At 41.7% G+C, this 19161-nt stretch overlaps 1 protein-coding gene across 3 annotated transcripts in view; it reads right to left on the reverse strand.

Annotated features, from left to right (window-relative positions):
* FRMPD1 (FERM and PDZ domain containing 1) overlaps positions 1-19161 on the reverse strand; it is a 122101-nt gene that overhangs the window by 34370 nt on the left and 68570 nt on the right. For all 3 annotated transcript variants that reach the window (XM_087869555.1, XM_087869554.1, XM_045780603.2), the window contains exons 2-4: positions 17267-17371; positions 1330-1487; positions 349-451 (exon numbers count right to left, since the gene is read on the reverse strand). In XM_087869555.1, the coding sequence (XP_087725681.1) occupies positions 349-451; positions 1330-1487; positions 17267-17367 (362 nt within the window). In that variant the 5' untranslated portion in view covers positions 17368-17371. The remainder of the gene's footprint in view (positions 1-348; positions 452-1329; positions 1488-17266; positions 17372-19161) is intronic.

A 19161-nucleotide genomic window follows, 5' to 3' on the forward strand; every position in this document is an offset into this window, starting at 1 on the left:
GGCGCCAATTTAGTTCAATCTTTGGCATATGTTACAACGATCCTAGAAATCCTCACCGGGTAGAGCCCGTGTATTATACTTAGGCATAATACTGCCTGCAGTACCTAGCCCGGTGTCTAGCACAGCAGGGGGCTGATAAATACGGCACCCTGTCCTTCCCCGTGGCTTCTCTAGGCAGAAGAAGCACCAAGTAACCGAGACAGAATTCTCAAACACGGCCGCTGCCACCACTTTCAGGAGACGGGACCCTACTAAAACCCTGGGGAGATCAATTATGTCATTCCTGTCACCCATCTTTGCTCTGTGATCATCGGTGTGACTCTGCGGATAATGGAGGCAATTTAGTACCTCAGTATATTGACTGCTCGTTCACAGGAAAGGCTTTCGGCAGGCTCGTTGTTCATTTGGAGGATCTGATCACCAGGGAAAAGCTTGCCGTGAGCAGAGCCTCCTGTTGGATAGAGAAGAAGTCATTGGTGTTCATGCCAGGAGGGCCCAGACCCCATGTGTCACAGCAGCACAACTGAATGGCAGGTTGATCCAGTCCCCTGGGCACCAGCTCACTCCCCTCCCCAACCCTACCCCTGGCCATCTTTGGGCTCACGTGGATCTATCTTCCTGTTTACAAAATGTGGATAATGTACCTACCATCCATCACCTTCAAGGGATATTAGGAGACTGTTCTGGGAAAGAAAACTAGCAGAAACCCCCAGAACCAAGAGAGCTGGCCAGTGAATCTACTACATTAATCTCTAAAGAACTCTGGGTGTGTGTGTGTGTGTGTGTGTGTGTGTGTGTGTGTGTGTGTAAACTGAAATCCGTAGATTTTAACTAGTTCCAGATCTAACATCAATACATAGCTGATGTATGAAAACAAACACTAGACATTTCCAGCCTGTTCTTCTTCACCCTGATAGAACCTATATTTTACAAAGACTCAAGTGAAAACAAATCAATAATTTCTATTACTCTCTGGCCAGCAACTCTCCCCAGCTCGGAGCATGCAGGGTTTCAGAAAGGAGGGCTGATCCAAATACTGTCACTGCACTGAGACTGACCAGGGAGCCACGGGCGGGCAAAGCCCTGGTCCAGGCCAGCAGGAGCCTGGGGTTCTGATCAGCAGGTGCACATGGGGCTTCCTCCCTCTCTGCACCAAAGGAAGGTACAACCTCTAGACAGAATTAGGTCAGAATTAGATGTACCTTTTCTAACTTCCTAGGGTAGCATTTTCGAAATTAGGTTCTAGAAGAGAGATGGGAAGAGATCCAGGGCTATTTCTCCCCCTCCTGAAAAATCAAACTCCTTTCTTGCTTCCCAGTCAGCCCATACCTGCTGTGACGGCCACCACTGTGAGGGGAAGGCTCTCAGAAATGTGAAATCCGTAGTCCTGGAGGAGGGCATCTTTCTCTATTTTTACTGTGTGTTTCACAGGGGTGAGGGTCTGGATTGGGATCCCGGGGGGCCCATCAGCTGCAGCAACTTTAGCCCTGGAAGAGAAGGAGTATTATAAAAAAGAGACAGAGGGGATTGTACGTAGTGGTCACAAACTGGGACAGCCCTAAGCATCCTGGAGGAGGAAGATGTAGCGTGGAGCACACCCCAACTCTCCTCTTGACACAGCTGAGGCACAGACACCAGTAGGGAAAACACCCAGTAGAACAGAGCACCAGGCTCTAAAACAGATGTCATGAAGGGCTATGGGGGAGAGAAGGGGGAGAGCAGCTCTAACTTTGTGGGATAGGGGATAAGGAATCAGGAAAGTATTTGCTACCCGGAAGAGGGGACATTTGAGCTGCACCTTGAGAGATGTTGAGGGTATATCTACACATCCCAGATTCTGGCACACAGAAGATATTCAGTAGCTGCTGCTGAGTGGATGGATGCAGGGATGCAGGCATGCGGGGATGCAGAGATGTGGGGATGCATGGCCAGGCATCAGGCAGGAGGCAGTGCTTCAGCAGAGGTACAGAAGAGGAAAAACAGGGAGCATGAATAGGAATGAGGTCTTGTTCAGTTTGGATGTCCGAAGCTGACTAATTTCATAGACGGATTGTTTCACTGGTGATTTATTTTTCTTTTGTGCTTTAAGATGAATTTCACTTCCTGAACTTTCAACTTGGTAACTGTGAGTATTCCAATATGAAATCCAAGAGAGTGAAGATTCCCCTTACAGTAATCTTTAAAAACATATATGATCTCTGTAAATCTAAAAGCAGGTAAGTTGAAAGTTTGTATTTTATTTCTCTCAAAACCACAAGGCATCTGAATCAGCAAAGAAGAAGTCAAGCTCTGAATCTTTGCAGATGATATGATACTTTATGTGGAAAACCCAAAGGACTCCATCCCAAAACTGTTAGAACTCATACTGAAATTCAGTAAAGTGGCAGGGTATAAAATCAATGCACAGAGATCAGCTGCATTTCTATACACCAACAATGAGACAGAAGAAAGAGAAATTAAGGAATCAATCCCATTTACAATTGCACCCAAAACTATAAGATATCTAGGAATAAATCTAACCAAAGAGGCAAAGGATCTGTACTCAGAAAACTGTAGCACTTTCATGAAAGAAATTGAGGAAGACACAAAGAAATGGAAAAACATTCCATCCTCATGGATTGGAAGAACAAATATTGTGAAAATGTCTATGCAACCTAGAACAATCTACACATTCAATGCAATCCCTATTAAAATACCATCAACGTTTTTCACAGAAATGGAACAAATAATCCTAAAATTTGTATGGAACCAGAAAAGACCCCGAATAGCCAGAGGAATGTTGAAAAAGAAAACCAAAGCTGGTAGCATCACAATTCTGGACTTCAAGCTCTATTACAAAACTGTAATCATCAAGACAGTATGGTACTGGCTCAAAAACAGACACATAGATCAATGGAGCAGAATAGAGAACTCAGAAATGGACTCTCAATTCTATAGTCAACTAATCTTTGACAAAGCAGGAAAGAATATCCAATGGAAAAAAGACAGTCTCTTCAACAAATGATGTTGGGAAAATTTGACAGCCACATGCAAAAGAATGAAACTGGACCATTTCCTTACACCATACACAAAAATAGACTCAAAATGGATGAAAGACCTAACTGTGAGACAGGAATCCATCAAAATCTTTGAGAAGAACATAGGCAGCAACCTCTTCAACCTCGGCTGCAGCAATATCTTCCTAGACACATCGCCAAAGGCAAGGGAAACAAGGGCAAAAATAAACTATTGGGACTTCATCAAGATAAAATCTTTTGCACAGCAAAGGAAACAGTCAACAAAACCAAAAGACAACTGACAGAATGGGAGAAGATATTTGCAAATGACTTGTCAGATAAAGAGCTAGTATCCAAAATCTGTAAAGAACTTATCAAACTCAACATCCAAAAAACAAATAATTCAATCAAGAAATGAGCAGAAGACGTGAACAGACATTTCTGCAAGGATGACATCCAAATGGCCAACAGACACATGAAAAAGTGCTCATCACCACTCAGCATCAGGGAAATACAAATCAAAACCACAATGAGATACCACCTCACACCAGTCAGAATGACTAAAATTAGTAAGTCAGGAAAGAACAGATGTTGGCGAGGATGCGGAGAAAGGGGAACCCTCCTACACTATTGGTGAGAATGCAAGCTGGTGCAGCCACTCTGGAAAACAGTATGGAGGTTCCACAAAAAGGTGAAAATAGAGCTACCCTACAACCCAGCAATTGCACTGCTGGGTATTTATCCCAAAGATACAGATGTAGTCATCCGAAGAGGCACCTGTACCCCAATGTTTACAGCAGCAATGTCCACAATAGCCAAACTATGGAAAGATCCCAGATGTCCATCGACAGATGAATGGATCAAGAAGATGTGGTATACATATACAATGAAATACTATGCAGCCATCAAAAAAATGAAATCTTGCCATTTGCAATGATGTGGATGGAACTAGAGAGTATTATGCTAAGCAAAATAAGTTAGTCAGAGAAAGGCAATTATCACAGGATCTCACTGATATGTGGAATTTGAGAAACAAGGCAGAGGATCATAGGGGAAGAGAGGAAAAAATAAAACAAGATGAAACTAGAGAGGGAGATACACCATAAGAGACTCTTAATCTCAGGAAACAACTGAGGGTTGCTGGAGTGGAGGGGGGTGGGAGGGATGGGGTGGCTGGGTGATGGACACTGGGGAGGGTATGTGCTGTGGGGAACTCTGTGTATTGTGTAAGACTGATGAATCACAGACCCGTACCCCTAAAACAAATAATACATTATATATTAATAATAATAATTTAAAAAACCCACAAGGCAAGTCATGAGGTATTTCTCATTTGTCTGTTGCAAATGACATTTCCCCCCTGTGAATCAGTGGTCCTTCCTGAGAAAGGCCAAATGGGGATGGGATGAGGTGTTTACTGTCATAATAAACAACAGAATGTAGAGGAGTAACAGCTCCCTTGGGGCTCTGCAGTTAAACCCTATCATTTATTCTCCTCCATTTACCAAATACTGTCAGGAACTCTGCTTAATGTAACAGGACCCCACTTATCTGAAAACCACCTGTCATTGATAATGATCTCAAATTTCCACAAGGATCGGGAAACACAAAAACTGCTTCATGGAGCCAAAATGCATGTGACAAACCCAAGTACGAGACCTCATGCACATTATCCATCAAGGAGCTCCTGACACCCCCGCTTAGAGCTGACTTAGGCTGTCTGAACAGATGATGACCTGACCCCGCCAGTTTAGAGGCAAAGAGAAGATTTCTTCTACGCAAGCAAATGGATCATACTGAGAAGCATCAGCAGAAAGATCTAATGAGAGGGAAGAAACAGAAGACTGAAAATGTAGAGTGAATAAAGCCCGTAGCCATTCCTGATTAAAAAACAACACAAAACAAAACCTTAAAGCCATGAAAGGTCCTTTCCAAATAATAATATACTGTACTGAGTGCCAAAAAAATCACATTTACGTTCTTTTTAAAAAGAGCAACAGGAAGGATACTCTAGACATTTCTCGCATTTAATATACTGGGGGAAATGTGCATAATAGTGATCAGAGAGGGAAAAACAGTAAGAAGCATAATAAACACAGGAAATGGAAAAGTCCCACTTGTTTTTAAACAGATGATGACAGTACAACTAGAAAATGATCAACAAAGAGGATTGCTGGCGCTAAAAAAGTAAGGTTAATGGAGTTACAGGATAAAAACACAAAACACAGCCTCGAAAAACATTCAATAACTCGTTGAAACAGAGTAGCTGAATGTGTATTAGGTACTAGCTGATACGATACCAGAAGCACAAGCGACAATGAAAACACAGACAAATTGAACTTCATCAAAATTAAAAACTTTTGTGCTTCAAAAGGCACAATTAAGGGGCACCTCGAAGGCTCAGTCAGTTGAGCACATGACTCTTGATTTTGGCTCAGGTTCATGAGATCAAGTCCCACATCCGGCTCTGTGCTCAGCACGGAGTCTGCTTGGGATTCTCTCTCTCCCTTTCCCTCTGCACCTCTCCTGGCTTGTGCTTGCATGTGCTCTCTCTCTCTAAAATAAATAAATAATCTTAAAAAAATAAAAGACACAATAAAGAAAGTGAAAAAAACCCACAGAATGGGAGAAAACATTTGCTAATCATATTATCTGATAAGGACTTTGCAGCTAGAATATATAAAGAATTCTTATAACACAAAAGAAAAATAACTCAATTAAAAAGTGGGCAAACAATATATGTGGACATTTCTCCAAAGAAGATATGCCAACAACCAGTAAGTACATGCGAAGATGCATAACATCATTAGCCATCATGGAAATGCAAATCAAAACCGCAATGAGATACCACTTTCTATTCACTAGGATGGCCCATAAACAGAAAGACAAGTGTTGACAAAGATGTGGAGAAAATGGAACCCTGATAGCATCTGGCAGTTCCTCAAAAGACTAAATGTTGAAAACCATATGACGCAGCAATGCCTCTCCTATGTATCCGTAAGAGAAACGAAAACATATGTCCACACAAACTCGTACGCAAATGTTCATAGCGACAATATTCATAATAGCCCCAAAGTGGAAACAGCTCAAATGTGCATCAACTGATGAAATGACAAAGAAATATTCCACTCCACAATACTATCTGGCAATAAAAAGGAATGAAATACGAATTCATGGCTATAACATGGATGCACTTGAAACACATTCTACTAAGTGAAAGAAGCCAGCCACAAAAAAACACACACTGTGTGACTTCACTTTATGGGGTATGTCCAGACAGATCTAATCTGACAGGCAAATCAGAGACAAAATAGAGACAAAAAGTGGTTGCCTAGGGCTGAAAGCAGGAGAATTCTGGAAGGAAATGGGGAGCGATTGCCAATATATATGGTTTCTTTTTAGGGTGAAAAAACCTTCCAGAATGGATTGTGGTAATGGTTGTCCATCTCTGTGAGTGCACTAAAAACCAATGAATTGTATGCTTTAAGTGGGTGAATTGTACGGTAAGTAAATTGTATCTCAATAAAGCTGTTGAAAATAAGGTAATTAAGTTCATTTTTTAAATATTTTATTTGTTTGAGAGAGTGAGAGAGTGAGAGAGAGAGAGAGAGAGAGAGAGAGGGAGAGGGAGCACGAGCAGGGGGAAGGGCAGAGGGAAAAAGAGAGAGACAGCAGACTCCCTGCTGAGTGCAGAGTCAGACACTGGGCTTGATCCCAGGACCCTGAGATCATGACCTGAGCAGAAGTCCAAAGCTTAACCAACTGAGCCACCCAGGTGCCCCAAGGTAAATCAGTTAAAAAAATATATAATTCGGGGGGGAGGGGAACTGGCTATAATAAAAATATATGAAGAATGGGCATAAATACATGCAGTAAAATACCCAGATTGCACATGTTCAAAGCAAGTGAACTGACAACTTGCACATGAAGAAATAAAGTTGATAAATAACACGGAAAATGTACAACCTTATTAATTAAAGAAGCACAATGGAAAGGGCTATAGAGTACTCTTACATGTCAAGTAAAGCACCAAATATAAATAAAAATAATAAAGCCCAACATGTGTAGGCCTTGGGATTTAAGGTTGACCATATAAATTGGCTATTCAATTTCTCTAGAAATTAGGGAAATTGTAACATGTATTAAAATTTGATAATTTTCTTTGACCTTCTGTTACCATTCTGACTGCCATTCCTCAAAGTAATAACCTCAAACAGAAAGTAAATTTTTTGTATTAGACCATGAGTTCCTAAAAGACAAGGGTAGTATCTATTTATTCTGTGTTCCTCGGGCCTAGTAAAGTCCCAGAATAGAGTATGAACTCTAAACACCCTGCCTCTTAAATATTCAAAAATATTTATCACAGCTTCATTTAGAATAGTGGAAAAACTCAAAATAACTCAACAGTGGATAAACTAAGCATAGTAAAGAATCACTCTAAAATTCTTTATCAATGAAGAATCACAAACCTCAGAACTTTAGACATACATGGAAACACAGCTTAGAATATACCTAACCTTTCTGGGCATCCTCTAAACCATAGTTCAGATCCCCTTCCTAAGGGAGAGCTTGGATTATTCTAGACTAAAATTCTCTTGAGTGCTGAGTGAAAATCTTTTGCCCATAGGAAGCATTTATGCTTATTAGGTGAATACATGAGCAAAATACTGTACACAGAAAGCAAGATACAAAACAGTACTTCAAATGATTGGCAAAGGTGAAAATGTACGCATAACCATTAATAAATAGCAGACAACTTGAATGTAAGTAACAGAGCTCAATATTTGTCATTTTCCTTTGTTTGCTTAATTGGCAATACAGCTCAGCCCTATGACTAATTAGGACCCATCTCTTCCATGTCCCAGAGCTCAGTAAATGGTATCATGAGGACTCCTGGGAGTCTTTCTTGACTTTACCCTGCTCTCATCCCTTCTATCTGATCAGTCACAACATCAAGAGATCTCTAAAGATGTCCATTTCTGTCTGCTTGCCCACCAGTCCATTTCGGGCCGCCATTACCTGTCCTACAGGCAGCTTTCTCCAATCGTCTCCAAACTGGTCTCTTCACTTTTCACTTTTGTCTCTCCTGAATACTTCTGCATCCAGTACCAGACTGATTTTATAAATGCAACCTTGCTCAGGTGTCTCCCTTGACTGAATGGCCTCATCCAAAATCCCTGATATGGCTTAACACAGCTCCTGTCCACCACTCTAGCCTCGACAACCATTCATTCTCTGGATATGCTTGTTCCAGCCAAAGTAGTCTCCTGTGAGTTACTCAAATACACTGGCCTTTGTACAAGCTCTTCCCTTTACCTAGAATCCTCCCCCAGCCTCATAACCCCTGATAAGACACACTCTCCAGAAATTTACCCAATATGCTCAACCCCTTCTCTATCTTCTGGTTTGGGCAGAACTATCTCCTTCTGTTCTGCACAGAACATGCACACCTCTTTTAGAAATATACATAGTACTTACAATGACCAACATGAAGTCTCTGGTCCTCTCTAGACTATACTTTGTGAGGCAAAAACCATGTCTTTTTTGTCCCATGTGTTAAACTCAATGGTAGGCATAAAGTAAGGCTTATTTACACATGGAAAAGAAAAGAAAAGAAAGAAAAGAAAAGAAAAGAAAAGAAAAGAAAAGAAAAGAAAAGAAAAGAAAAGAAAAGAAAAGAAAATCATACCACAGGGTTAAAATAGAATTCATTCGGATAGTCTTCAGTTATCCGACTTTTCCCCTTGGAAGGGTGCATTCCTCAACAATGGTAGACAAACAAGGCCCCACTCTGTTGACTTATCCCTGCACAGTGTCAGTGGCTTTGACCCAAAGTCTGCATTTGACATTCTTCCCAAAGGCCACGTTTCGGCTTTTGTTTGGAAAGGGATTGCTTAAGAACATGACCAAACCGTGGCCTCCTCACAAAGAATGTTTAATATTGGATGGGGAGCTGAAGGAAATGCTCTCTGCAGCAAAATTTCCTCCTCTGAAGCATCTTACAAATATCAGATTGAGCACTGATAATCCAGAAACCTGTGTCTGGTTCATTGTGTAATGGCTTCAAACCACAAATCTGAGATCATTCTGATGATGTTACACTGGAACAGCATAAGACCTGTGGCCCCACTAGCGGAATTCCTGTCAGGTAACTGGTCTAGCCTACAGTGGGACTAGAAAAACAAACACGCTACATTTATCATTCAAGTTGTCTCATGTAGACAAATTCTCTATTTTATAGGACATTTGTTCATACCGAAGTGATCAACACTGAAAAAGAAAAAATACCACATGGAAATAGATTATGCGTCCGCTCTTCTCTGGCTTTTTGTCTGTTCTCTGATATATCAGAAAATATATTTCACTTCTATCCTGTAACAACAAAGAATTCATCTCTGAGTTCCAGCAGGATGTTGAGAAACTATTTTGAATCTATGTTTAAACACTGTATTAGACATTCAGCCTGAATGATTTTGAAAGCTAAAGTCTGGTATAAGCTGGATTTTTAATCTAAAGTTTATTCGAAGAAAGCAGAAATAGAGGGAGCCGTCCCGACCAGAAAGAAATGTAGCATGTGGTCATAATCATAGGACTATGCTTATGACAGTTTCTAGGGACCATGCAATTAAGAGACTGGGAGTATAGTGCTATAGGGCCAAGGCCTACAGTTGAGAGAAGTAATTATTCTACTATTACTTTATTTTTTTTTTTTAAAGATTTTATTTATTTATTTAACAGAGATAGAGACAGCCAGCGAGAGAGGGAACACAAGCAGGGGGAGTGGGAGAGGAAGAAGCAGGCTCACAGCAGAGGAGCCTGATGTGGGGCTCGATCCCATAATGCCAGGATCACGCCCTGAGCCGAAGGCAGACGCCCAACCGCTATGCCACCCAGGCGCCCCTCTACTATTACTTTAAAAAGGAGATTCGGAAGATGAGGGCAACCTGAAAGTGCAGTGCGGGAGCCTTCCAGCCTGTTCTCAGATCTTCCCAATTTGCCCCTAGGTCAAGAAGCAAAAGTTGATACTTGAAGTGGTCTTTTTCTTTTTTTAAAGATATTATTTATTCGTTTGCCAGAGAGAGAAAGAGAGAGAGAGCAAGAACGGGGAGCGGCAGGCAGAGGGAGAAGCAGGCTCCCTGCTGAACAAGGAGCCCAATGCAGGACTCGATCCCAGAACCCTTGGATCATGACCTGAGCCAAAGGGAGGTGCTCAACCAACTGAGCCACCCAAGCGTCCCTAAAGTGGTCTTTCTACATCATTAGGGATATTAGAAAGGCCAAAGAAGGCCATGCCTGTCATTAGGAAATAGTCTTTTTATGGTTGTAGTGAACGAGTACATTCGGAAAACATAGAAAACCAACAGGGAAGGCTCCTGACACGAAGATGCCACGATACTGGTGCACGCGCACACAGGTAGGTGTGTTCTTGTGTCCCGTGTGGACGTGTGTGGGCACGTGCATGTGTCTGCAACACGTGCATGTGTGTTCATTAGTATTAAGATTCAAGGTAAGCTGAGAGAAATCTTTTTAAGCCCTGAGGATAAAACCAAGCACCAAGCATTAAGCACCAAGCTGCATCAAGCTCTTCATGTTTCTTTAAATCTTGTTCTGTAAAACTAATACTTCTAGATGGAACATGAGAGAATTCAGTAAATCTTATGCTGAGTTGTTTTAATAATACAATAACATTATTCTAAAGTTTATATGCAGGAATTGCAGGTAAGGGTAAAAAAAAATTGAAAATTGAACACAAGGGTGTGAAAACACACAGATCAATGCTACAGAATAGTTAGCCTAGAAAGAGATCCAACTTCCGACTCACAGAAAGAGGAATTTCGTAGATGATAAAAGAGGGGCCATAAATCATCGAAGAAAGGAAAGCTCACTCATAGTCAATGGTGATGCAAATAACTACTTACTGTTTTGGGAAAAATCAAGTTAGATCTTTATCTCATAGTCTAAAATAAACTGCAAATTAAAGACTAAACATAAGGTATTTTTAAGCTATTAAATTAAATAGGAAATTAGTTTAATTAATTATGGGATGAGGATTTTCTAAGCTTAGGAGCAATCAAATAAATCATCAAGAGAATACCATTTAACTACATAAAAGCTGAAATTTTCCCAGGGGGAAAATGGTATAATTAAGTGGAAAAGTGTATTATTTTTTTTATATAAGATGATTTTTATTATGAAAAATATTGCACTATATGTGCTCATGTGTATATGCCAAGAAATAGAACATTACAGCCTCTCAGACGCTTTCTGTGTTCCTTTCCCACTAAGTCTGTCTTCATTTCTAATTTAAGGATAATATTAAATATGTATCAGTAAATTGCAATATATGATATAAAACATATGTGTGCACTTAAAATAGTAATTATAGGGGCGCCTGGGTGGCTCAGTTGTTAAGCATCTGCCTTCGGCTCAGGGCATGATCCCAGGGTCCTGGGATCGAGCCCCGCATCGGGCTCCCTGCTCTGCTGGGAGCCTGTTTCTTCCTCTCCCACTCCTCCTGCTTGTGTTCCCTCTCTCACTGGCTGTCTCTCTCTGTCAAATAAATAAATAAATCTTTTAAAAAAATAGTAATTATAAAACATACACTTGTGTAAACACTACATAACTTAAATAGAACACTTCACATAATTTCTAAATCTTTAGGATGCCCCTTCTCCAATACATTCCCCAATCTATCAAACCTGTCTTTCTCATGTCATTTCTATGGCTATAAAAGGTAGTAAAAAGACGACAATTTAGTTCGAAGCAAAAACGGTTAAAAATTAGGTTATGATGTAATGTCACTATGTTGCAGCTCTTATTAAGTAGATTTTATTGCATTATTTATACAGAAATTCAGAACATGTCACAGTGACCATTTGTGGGGTTAGCTCGCTCTTTCTCTCTTTTTTAAGATTTTATATATTTATTTGACAGAGAGAGATAGTGAGAAAGAGAGAACAAGCAGGGGGAGCAGCAGGCAGAGGGAGAAGGAGAAGAAGGCTCGATCCCAGGACCCTGGGATCATGACCTGAGCTGAAGGCAGACACTTAACTGACTGAGCTGTCCAGGCGCCCCTTTGGGGTTAGCTATTTCTAAAAGACCACTGACACTACACATGTTATTTTTACGTTGGAATATGAACGTAGATAGTGGGAGAATAGTCATCCTCACCACATCCGGATAGTTTTGCACTCCTATGATTTTAGGTTTCACTAGGTTTGCCCTTACCCGAGCATGCGCACTCATTCTAACTGAGCACCACTGTCTGAATTTGACCAATTGTAATAATAGCCACCCGCTGAAACTTAATTGAAAATTTAAGAAATCAAAGCAATTTTGAAAGCTGACACTCCTCCAGAGAAAAACACCTGTTTTAAGATACATTACAGAGCTCTACCATAACCCCAGGTCCATAAAGGTTATCAATTTGTTCAGCAATGTTTGGAAATGGAAATGGCTATTTTGACTAATTTGCTCCGAGACAATTCAATTAGAGTCAGAAATAAAGTTTAAATTTTATGGGAAAAATGGCAATCATAGGTAAAGTAAGTACAACTAGGCTGAAATGATTGGAAGCTTTTGAAAGTCTGGAAAAAATAACAGGATTGCTGTAAGGTGCATGTAAATGATATGACTGCAGGTGAACTTCTGACTTTCCTTTTTCTGGACTAGAGAAAACATGTTAATGTACTTTTTTCATTTCTTGCCCTGGCTGTCAAATCCAACGTTAGTACTCAAATGTTAAATCCAACATCTAATTGGTTTACAATGTATAGCGCTTCTGTCTTTATTTAAAATTTTCTAGATGTTTTAAAACTGTAAGTCATCAAAAATTTTCTTTGGAAGAAGGAAGGATGTAAAATTTAAATACAGTTTTTTAAAGAGTTTTTAATTTGAGAGAGATCACGTGCGCGAGAGAGCATGAGCAAGGGGAAGGGACAGAAGGAGAAGGAGAACCAGGCTCCCCAGGACTCCGGGATCATGACCTGAGCTGAAGACAGATGCTTAACTGACTGAGCCACCCAGGCACCCCTAAATATATTTTAATAAATAATTTAATTCCTCATTATGAAAGCCCTTAACCAATAAAAATCTATTGAACATCTACTACATCCTATGCACTCTTCCAGGGCTGAAGATACTTTGTAAAACAAGAGAGTCATGGTCCTCGGTCTCATATGTGGCAAGTAAGCTGAGAGGAAAAAGGTCGTATAATAACCGGGCAGGGGGAAAGGGGGAGGTAGACAATGGATAAGTAATCAATGGATATATTATCATAAGTGTTATGAGGGTTAATTAGTCTGAAAGAAACAAAGAGGGGACCCACTCTGCCAAGGAAGCAGGAGGAACAAGATGAGGTTGGAGAGTAGGCTGGGGCCAGATCATAAAGGGGCTTACAGGCTGTGGCACAATGACAAGTGAGTCCTTGACCAGTTTGGGGTGTGGAGGGGTGAGTATGTGGGACAGGAGTGGCATGTATTTTGAAAAGTCCACTTCAGCTTCAGGGTAGAGAATTGATTGGATCAGAGAAAGAGTTAATGATCATGGCAGTGAGGTGGACAGATCTGAGACACGTCTGAAGGTGAATTGACAGGAGGTGCTGATGGGGTGGGTGCAGAGAGAAAAAGTCAGGATGACTCCCACGTTTCTTAAGCAGCTGGTGGTTGGTGGTACCATTTACTCCACTCTGAGGAAATTACAATTATTTCCCCCAAACTTCGCTTTTCAGTTCTTGATCATTTTCAAGTAATCTGAGGACCTCAAGAACCCAGCCTGTATCAAGGTTGTGAGATTAGAGATGGGAAGCAATTTAAGCAAGGCCAAATGTATCCTAGAAACACAGGAATGAGGGGCACCTGGGTGGCTCAGTCGTTGGGCGTCTGCCTTCGGCTCAGGGCGTGGTCCCAGCGTTATGGGATCGAGCCCCGCATCAGGCTCCTCTGCTGGGAGCCTGCTTCTTCCTCTCCCACTCCCCCTGCTTGTGTTCCCTCTCTTGTTGGCTGTCTCTCTCTCTGTCAAATAAATAAATAAAATCTTAAAAAAAAAAAAAAGAAAGAAAGAAACCCAGGAATGATGTTTTCCACGCATATTGCCAGGACCCTTTCCCTCTTTTGCTTCTCTCTCTCAAGCACTTGGAAAACAAGACTGTTGAGACACATGGAAAGATGCTCAACATCATTAGCCATCAGGAAAATGCAAATCAAAACCACACTGAGATTCCACCTCACCCACACTAGGAGGGCCACAACAGAAAAGAGAGATAATAACAAGAATTGGCACGGACGTGGAGGCATGGCACCCTTGCACACTGCTGGGGCAAATGTAAGATGGTACAGTCACTTTGGAAAACAGTCTGGCAGCTCCTCGAGAGGTCAAACACCCAGTTACCACGTGATCCATCTCTACCACTCCCAAGTACATACCCAAGAGAAATGAAAACATATGTTCAAACAAAAACTTGTACGCACATGCTTATAGCAGCATTATTCATAATAGCCCCAAAGTGGAAACAACCCAAGTGTACATTAACTGATGAATGGACAAAGAAAACATTCCATAATGGAATATTATTTGGTAATAAAAATGAAACACTGATACATGCTATCACACGGATGAACCTTGTTCACATAAGGCTCAGTGAAAGAAGCCAGGCACAAAAAGACCACCTATTATATGATTCCATTTATGTGAAATATCCAGAATGGGCAAATCTATGGAGACAGAAAGTACATGAGTGGTTGCCTGGGGCTGGGGGAGGGGCAAATACGGAGTGACTGCTAATGGGTATGAGATTTCCTTTTGTGGTATTGAAAATGTTCTAAAATTGGATTGTGGTGATTTTTGTACACTCTTGTGCATATACTAAATATATACTGAAAATCGCTGAACTATATACTTTTAGTGGGTAAATTTCATGATATGTAAAATACATCTCAAAAAAGATGCTGGATAAAACAACTTCCTGGGGTACCTGGGTGGATCAGTTAAGCATCTGCCTTTGGCTCATGTCATGCGTGATCCCAGCATCCTGGGATCGAGTCCCACACTGGGGGGGCTCCCTGGGAGCCTGCTTCTCCCTCTGCCCCTCCCTCCCTCCTCTCTCTGCTCCTGCTGTCTCTCAAATAAATAAAATCTTCAAAAAAAAAAAACTTCCTATAGGACAATGTCACCTTTTATTTACATTATGAGAAAAGCAGGATGTTAGAGAGTACCAATGTCAAATATTTAGGCACCATCAAGTTAAAGTTACACAGATCTCTTTTCCGCAGGAAATCGCAGAGGCTTAAATGTGCTAAAATGCACCGTGTGCAAAATGCAAGCAGAGGTGGGTGGGAATGGGGTACGGGCTGCATTGCTTCCAAACCTTTAGTGGAGCAGCATTACACGGGACTAGGTTTTGCAAAACCCACTTTAAGAAACAATGTACCTAGCAGTTTTCCCACTCACCATCAAGTACTACTTGACCACTTCCAATCAATCTCCCAGGACACAATCAGCTCTGGGTTATAGAGACAAGGCCAATACTTGCCCTGCTCTCAGAGCTTACTGTCCAGACGGAGAAAAAGAGATGTGCTCAAATAAGTAGAACACACCAGGAGGGGCGTAGTGCTGATGTCGAGCAAATGCTTGGGGTCCCACGGGAGTGGTTAGGTCTAACTGTGGGCTAGGGAACACTTCTTAGAAGACTGAGCATTTCAGGGGCGCCTGGGTGGCACAGCGGTTAAGCGCCTGCCTTCGGCTCAGGGCGTGATCCTGGCGTATGGGATCGAGCCCCACATCAGGCTCTTCCGCTATGAGCCTGCTTCTTCCTCTCCCACTCCCCCTGCTTGTGTTCCCTCTCTCACTGGCTGTCTCTATCTCTGTCGAATAAATAAATAAAACTTAAAAAAAAAAAAGGAGACTGAGCATTTCAGCCAGACCTTGAGCTGTGGGTGGGTTCTGTATGCATGAAGTTGGAAGGAAGGGATCTGGCACAGGAGCCTGGCCTGAGGGGTGAAAGGAGCAAAGGGGGTGCCTGGAGTAGGAGAACAATGAATAGTTCCTTTTAGCTGGTGGACGATGTGAAGGAGGAAGAGCAGTAAGACAAACAGCTGTAAAGGACTGTAGGTCAATCATAGAGAGCCTTGAATGCCAAACCAAAAATGCTCATCTTCTAAAAACTAGGGACCCATCAGCGATTTCTGAGCAGGGGGTGGGGACGATCTTAAACAAGTCACTCGGTGAGCCTCAGGTGTTTCTTTCTTTTTTTTTTTTTTAAAGATTTCATTTATTTATTTGACAGAGATAGAGACAGCCAGCAAGAGAGGGAACACAAGCAGGGGGAGTGGGAGAGGAAGAAGCAGGCTCATAGCGGAGGAGCCCAATGTGGGGCTCGATCCCACAACGCCGAGCCCACGCCCTGAGCCGAAGGCAGACGCCCAACCGCTGTGCCACCCAGGCGCCCCGAGCCTCAGGTGTTTCAATTGTAACACAGGTCTAATTCTAGCAGCCTAACCTCACCGCAGCCTGTGAGAGTCCCAGGCCTTGGCTCAGGGCGGCCCAGTCCTGAGCAAGGTTTATATGCTCGGCAGCACAACAGCTGTTTCCAGTTCCTTTGGAAGAATGTGTGTCTCAGAAACACCTGACACATGATATTTCATCTCTGTGGCAGGGCCAGATGGGAAATCTGAGATGGAAAACGAACGCTTCGAAACAGAACATATTTTAAGTTCTCCTGTAGCAGTCAAATCAGATCTGTACTTGATTTCATTTTATTTTGTTTAGAATGAAATAGGGACTGCAAGGAAGGAACAGCTGCTGGAAACAAAGACAGGGAAAGAGTATAAACAGCAGACTGCCTGACCCTCACAGCAAATACTAAGACAAGGGGTGTGTGTGTGAGAGAGAGAGACAGAGCACGTGTGAGTGTGTGTTCACGAGTGCAGGAGTGTATATTCCAGACAGTAGACGCACATGTGAGTGTGGATGAGTATGCCTGCGCGGATAAGTCCATTTGTGTGCGAGTGTTTGTAAATGTGTATATGAGTTTGGTGTGAGCGTACGTTGTGGGTGTATGTGGAGAGACACAGAGGGAAGAGTTGGAAGGCGGACAGACAGCAAGGCACTCCAGCAAAATCGCTGATCTGTTGGTGCCTCCCCTACCATATGGTGTAAGAACAAAGCAAACTGGAAACAGAGATCCCTGGGTGCTGCCAAGACTGGCAAAACCTCTTCCCACGGGGACACCAGATCCTGACAGGCAGAAATCTCTGCTAGCCCAGGAGCCTTACCGGGCCGAGCTGTCCCGTGAACGTCGTAGCCATCTTGCCACCATTTGTTCTATTCTGTGCGCTTTCCGTGTCTGGAATAAACTGGTCTCCACCTCTTCCATCTACCTAAAAGGAAGGAGAGTTTTCTTAAGAAGCTAACCAAAATATTTGGAAGAGGATTCTGACAAATCACTGTGATGTTTCCTGTATTTGCCCATTTAATGACATGCTGATCAAATAACCAGGGCTCTCTTTCTTTGAAATTAACATAAACAGGTCCTCAATCTTCCTGGAGTGAACAACTTTAGAGCAGCCCTCTGCCTAAGGAGTCCACGGTCTTGTGGGAAACAGATTAGCAATCTTAAAGAGTTAAACGTAAGGATTAGGGAATAAAATAGAGAAGGTTTCTCAAACTGTGACTGTGACCCATGGTAAGAGACACCCCTTACAGCATGATACAGCCTGCTGCCCCCAACCGTGCATGTGTCCCTGGACAGCCAACTCAGTTCTGTCTACACTGGGAGCTGCATGGACATGGAAGCATTCTAATCACACCGTGCCTATTCTTCTGATTGCTGCTTCTTTTGCTCAATATTTTGAATTTTTGAACAGGTAATTCATTTGTATAATTCAAACCCTAGACTATACAAAAAAGATATATATATTACTGTATTGTGCACTTAAAGATTTATTAAGAGGACAGATCTCCTGTTAAGTGTGTTCTTGCCAAAATAATAATTTTAAAAAGATAGTAAAAAATCCCCCTTCTATGCTGCCTCTATCCAGCCAGTTCTCACACTCATTGATAATCACTGCTCTCCTTTTTCTTTCCAGAGTTTCTTTAGGTCTATATAAGCAAGTATAAATAAAGATTTTATATGTCCTCCTCTTAACACAAAGGATAGTACATCATATACCTTGTTCTGCACTGTGCTTTCTTCTCCTTAAACTATATATCCTTGGTATCTTTCCACATCAATACATAGAATGTTTCTTCATTCTTTTTTTTTTTTAAGATTTTATTTATTTATTTGACACAGAGACACAGCCAGCAAGAGAGGGAACACAAGCAGGGGGAGTGGGAGAGGAAGAAGCAGGCTCCTAGCAGAGGAGCCTGATGTGGGGCTCGATCCCAGAACGCTGGGATCACACCCTGAGCCCAAGGCAGACACTTAACGACTGTGCCACCCAGGTGCCCCTCTTCATTCTTTTTGACAACCCCTGAGTACTACACTGTATGAATGTACTGTGATTTAAAAAGTAGCCCTCTCTTGATAGACATTTGGATTACTGCCAATCTTTTGCTATTATAAATAATGCTGCAATGAATTATGTTTCACATATATCATTTCTGTATGTATGCAATTACATATCTGGATAAGTTCCCAAATTGAATTGCTAGGTCAAAAGTTATAAGTACTTATGCTTTGATAGATACTGTCAGGTTACCAAGAAAACAATACATGTGCTTGAGATTAAAGTCTCATAAAACAGTATATATTTCTCTGTTCTTGTTCATTTCACTTTTTAAAATACTGGTCTCGATTCACCAAATTAATTTCACAACCCAATAAATAACCACACAACATAAGATATGACATTGGGAAATAACTATGGATACAAAGAAAATAAAAATGAATTATAAGACATTATGTTGCTTAACACTACACAAATAAATTTTAAAACCTTGATGACACAAATGGTTGTCAAGGAAAATATAAATAAGATGAACCTGTAAGACAGAGAAATTCTAGAAAGACAATTACAAGGGAAAGTTGATAAAGAAAAAAGTTCTGGGGGCACCTGGGTGGCACAGCGCTTAAGCGTCTGCCTTCGGCTCAGGACGTGATCCCGGTGTTGTGGGATCGAGCCCCACATCAGGCTCCTCCGCTATGAGCCTGCTTCTTCCTCTCCCA

Source organism: Ursus americanus, chromosome 18, assembly GCF_024610735.1.
Source record: "Ursus americanus isolate L20-20 chromosome 18, mUrsAme1.1.p, whole genome shotgun sequence".
Lineage (NCBI taxonomy): Eukaryota > Metazoa > Chordata > Mammalia > Carnivora > Ursidae > Ursus > Ursus americanus.